The 5,000-nt window shown below is 44.4% G+C and overlaps 1 protein-coding gene across 2 annotated transcripts in view; it reads right to left on the reverse strand.

Annotated features, from left to right (window-relative positions):
* Positions 1 to 1,330: 1,330 nt before the first annotated feature.
* lyar (Ly1 antibody reactive homolog (mouse)) overlaps positions 1,331 to 5,000 on the reverse strand; it is a 13,584-nt gene continuing 9,914 nt past the window's right edge. Inside the window, exons 6-9 of one of the 2 annotated variants that reach the window (XM_079893354.1) lie at positions 4,445 to 4,697; positions 4,312 to 4,371; positions 3,846 to 3,931; positions 1,331 to 1,718 (exon numbers count right to left, since the gene is read on the reverse strand). In XM_079893354.1, coding sequence (XP_079749480.1) covers positions 1,581 to 1,718; positions 3,846 to 3,931; positions 4,312 to 4,371; positions 4,445 to 4,697 — 537 coding nt within the window. In that variant the 3' untranslated portion in view covers positions 1,331 to 1,580. The remainder of the gene's footprint in view (positions 1,719 to 3,845; positions 3,932 to 4,311; positions 4,372 to 4,444; positions 4,698 to 5,000) is intronic. The other variant, XM_079893353.1, reaches the window with a different exon arrangement.

The following is a 5,000-nucleotide window of genomic DNA, read 5'->3' on the forward strand; positions in this document are numbered from 1 at the left end:
ACACACACACACACTAACCCAACCCCTAAACCTACCCATCACACACACACACACTAACCCAACCCCTAAACCTACCCATCTCACACACACAAAGTTTGAGATCACGGCCGGGTCACACAGAACATGTTTTCCTCAAGCGTTAACCCTCTGGTCTCTCTCTTGAATCAACACTGAAGAGACTTAAACTGCAGTTCGTCCACTGGCCACTAGAGTGCTAAAAGTGCAAAAAGTGGTTTTGGTCTATATCGCTAATGTTGCCCTTCATGACGACTGTGAGGCGGGTTCATTTTTTTTATAACTCATCCGTTTAAATTATATTAAGCCTTAAAGTTCTGCATAATTAAGGGCGTGGCCACTTGAGTGACAGGTGGATTGCCGCTGATGTCACTACTAGCCGTTTGTCTGCTAGCATTAGCGTCACGTCACCTCAGCTAATCCGCCTCTTTGCCCATTTTCGTTTATCCGGGAGTGACGCTGCCAAGATGGCGGCGGCCGGCTCCGCCCACTGTGGGCTTCAGAAGCACTACGAGTGACATCACGCACACTACGCACATATTGTTTTACAGTCTAGGCCTATGGTCTTCCATTGTTTTTATATTTCAACACGCACTAGATGGACGTATCTGACCTTTCCGCTCGGATCTCTCGCAGCCTCTCGTGTTTTTAAAAGTAGTTCTACTTTTCGTTACAGACGCACGTCTCGCGCTCTTACCTGGAACAAACAAACAAGCGTTCTGTGTGAACAAGCCATTTCACGTTAGAAACATTGACCGTAGCTTAAAGTCCCCCTGTGGTGAAAATCCAGCGTTTAATGTTGTTTATGTGTCTATGTGGTGTTTTAATCTGCTTTAACTCAAACCATGTGTAAGTTCATAAGTCGACAGCATTGCTGAGTATTTCCTGCTTAAAACTGCAGTGAACCAAAGACAGTCTCAAAAACACGCTTTGAAATCGCTGGTGTTTCTGACGTCACAAACTACCTTGTAACCAATCAGATCAACGTGTGATCACTGTGAGTGAGTGGAGGCGGGGCTCATCTGCATATTCATAGAACCGCGCATACTAAATGAGGCGAGGGTGTCGAGTTACAGTCAAGATATTTTAAGGCATGAAGAATGTTTTTTCAAGGAAAAGAATATTTAAATATGTAATCATGGTGATCAAAGATGAGTTTGAAGGGATAAAATTGACAACAGGGGGACTTTAACCTACAAAAGCACTAATGCAATTATTGATGAAGATGCATTATATATGCAGACCAGAATATTATCATAACACTCTAAACAGCATTTTAGTAACCCCCCCCCCCATAGAAAACCATTATAAAACTCGTGGCTTGATGAATTAAGAGTTTATTAAAACAGCAAACTCAGTACACCCCTAATCCACTATATACAGAAGATGAGCCCAAAAACACTTAAACACTTCACGTAAAACTACGCATTTTCTGCCTGCTGGTACATAGCATGTTTTAATAAGCTATATACAGAAATTGTTCTTGATATCACTGTTTAAAGATCACATTTAGCACACATCATTCAGGACACAGACGGACGTCTCCTCCAGCCAGAGATGATGAGTCACTTCACCAGCCGGACTTTCTCTTTCAGGGTTTTAAACTTGGGGTTGTTGTTGATCTTCTTGTTGAACAGAGACAGAAGCTCCTCTTCCGATCTGTAGTTTCCGTCTCCAGTAAACGAATAATAAGCTGCTAAAACCTGGAAAACACCAGAGAGTCGATCGATGAGTCGATGTCAAGCCAACATGAAACTAAAAGGGGCTTTCGCAGCGGTCGAACCTTTTCATCGTTCCTGGAACTATTGGTGGAAGTTCCCGGAGTTTGGCGTGTTCGCACCGCAGGAACTATTGCAGCTCTAGGAACTCCTTTACTCCTCTTCAGAGTCGCTCTACACCAGCGCTAGAGGAACTACAGTGACGGTAGTGTTCGCTGATTGGCCGAACGCACGCGAAACACCAGCACACGCCATTATTAAAAAGGGAACAGATTACAGCCGATATATTTACTCCACACTCTAACTCTACGAACATGGAGAACAGTGACAGATGAGCCTCTTTACACAGGAGGAACCCAGCGTGAGTTTGAGGAGACGAGAGGAACATGATCATGTGTTTCTGCAACACACACATACGCTGATAACTCTTCATCACTGTCCACTCTCTGTGTGTGACAGGATCTGATGCCGTATGAGACAGACCGTTAGACAGACCGTTAGACAGACCGTTAGACAGACCGTTAGACAGATCGCACACTGATGAACAGGAGAATGCGAGCCGTCGTTCTCAGCGCCGTCAAAATAAAAGTCACAACAACCAACATGTCTCACGTCACTTCAGAGTTCGAACGCAAGCAGGAAAACGTTCCTAGAGGAACCATTAGTTCTCAGGGAACCATCCTGGTGGCTCGATTAGGGGTGGGCGATATCTCGATATTTAAAATATATCGAGATCTTTTTTAAACACAATATGGATTTTGACATATTGTATATATCGATATATTGTTTATATTTAATTCTGATTTCGCCACTTTGCTTGTTTGCCCTCTCTGTGCTGTGTGTGCTCGTCCCCGCCTCCTTGCTTCTGTTCCCCCTCCCCTCGCGTGTTGTCTCATTCAACATGGCGGCGCCCGCAACCAGCCCGGAGGCTACAGAACTCGTCTCAAAAAAAAGGACAACTGGCTCCATTATATGGAGATTAGCGGTGTAACGATACATGTATTCGTATTGAATCGTTCGGTACGAGGCTTTCGGTTTCGGTTTTCGGTACGCATTTTTCCTGCCGACCAAAATTTCGTTATTTCAAATGTAGGCTCGTTGCGCGTGGCAAGCGCGCTCATAATGTAAGAGACGCCGGCGCGACCACAACATTGCCCAGCATCAAATGGCAAACGTAATGCAAGCGGAACGAAACTGCTCGTTATTGTGTGGTAGACGGACAGTTTATCAGTTTGGACCAAAGCAGCGCGAGCCGATCGTGATCATGCCACACTGTTACTACACAGCGCTAATGATCCAGTAAAGAAAGCGTTTGAATTCGCCACAGAAGTAATAACATCGCTGCGAGATCTAGTGAGAAACATTCACATTTCTGCGTTATTAACGGATCAAACAGCGCTGACGTGGAAACCAGGAGAAACACATTGTGGCATGAATGAACTATCCGGTGTCCACAGATCAGCAACATTCACCACGGATTTACTGTAGTAACACTCACTGCAACCATGGAGGTTTGGCAGGAATAGTGGCTATAATGCCTTCAAGTAACATTACGTCAGTTTTATTTTGACATTATGAATACAATTGCCTCAAATGTTAATCTGAACTAAAATAAACCTTTGTTTATAACTAACGTTAGCCTACTACAATATTACATTTCATTTTTTCCAAGGAGCTGTTTTGTTTTATATGCTCCTAAGAAGAGTCAGTTATAGCTCCAGAATTGCTCAAAGTAAAAAAAATATCATACTTTAGTTTATGATGTTAGTTTTAATTATAAAAAAAAGAATAAAAAATGTTGCAGAAGCACTTGTTCCTACATGAACTGCCTACCTCTTTGCACTTCAATAAAAAAGACTTTGTGGTATTTGGCATATTTGTTTTTGCAGTAGTTTTTTGGGGGGTTCTTTTTCCTGTAAAGATAGAGATATATTTTTTGCTCCATATCGCCCAGCCCTAGGCTCGATCCCAGAACTGAGTTCCTAGAACTATCCGGTGCGAAAGCCCCATAGTGATCCTCAGGAGCGCTTGAACCCAAGCCTTCATCAGACTGGCGGATAAGCGTCTGGTCACGTGTCTCTGCTGCTGCTGATTGGCCGATGGGTCGCTCACCTTCTTGCGGAGCTTCTTCACGGCGAGTCCGTCCTCAGGAGCGTCTCTCAGAACCGCCTTTATCGTCCCTTTCCAGTTAAACTTCCCTGCAGAACAAACGATTCAGAAGATCAGGGATTCTCGGAGATCTTCGTGCCGTTTGTGGAAGCTTGTTTCCCACAGACTTTCCCAATTCCGACTTTTTATCTTGCATTTCAGAATTTTTCTTCTCAGAATTACTTGATATAAAGTCGCAATTGCGAGAAAAAAAATCTGAATTGTGAGATATAATCTCGCAACTGCAAGAAATAAACTCGCAATTCTGACTTTTATAACACGCAATTCTGACTTTATTTCTCAGCGTGTTATAAACTCAATTGCTTGGAAACTGAATTGTGAGACAAAAAGTCACAATATATCTTTTAAAATGTTTTATTCTGTGGCGGAAACGAGCTTTCATGCTGTTCAGACTCTTATTATGAAATACCTGTAGAGTTTGATTCAGACTGCTGGTTCTCTGGCTCCTCCCCCTCCAGATCCAGACTCTCTGATTGGTCAAAGCAGACAGGAAGTAAGTACGGTTCACACGGTTAGACCCGGTCTGAGACTCCGATCCTTACCGTCAGACGCTTCTGCCTTTCTTTTCTTCTGACTTCTCTTGGTGTTTTCCTCTGCGTTCTGTCCGTTCTGTTCTCCTTCCTCTCGTCTCCTCTTCTTCCTGCTCTGCTTCTTCCCGTTCTGCTCCTCTGGGCTCTTTCTCTTGCTCTTTTTATCTTTCCGCTCGTCTCTCGTTTCTTCATTAGTGTCAGTGCCGTTGTTCGGGCCGCTTCGGTTCGGTTTGTGTTCTTCTGCCGTCTGATGCTCGGTTTGGTCCTGAAACATCAAACAAAAGCAAAACTTCACCATAAACACACACACACACACACACACACTTACGCTGTCGGCCGCTGAGAAGATCTCCCACACCTGCTCCAGTAACACACACACACACACACACACACACACAGTCGGCCGCTGAGAAGATCTCCCACACCTGCTCCAGTAACACACACACACACACACACACACTCACACACTTACGCTGTCGGCCGCTGAGAAGATCTCCCACACCTGCTCCAGTAACACACACACACACACACACACACACACACACAGTCGGCCGCTGAGAAGATCTCC

The sequence above is a fragment of the Squalius cephalus genome, assembly GCF_949319135.1.
Source record: "Squalius cephalus genome assembly, chromosome: 14".
In the NCBI taxonomy this organism is placed as follows: domain Eukaryota; kingdom Metazoa; phylum Chordata; class Actinopteri; order Cypriniformes; family Leuciscidae; genus Squalius; species Squalius cephalus.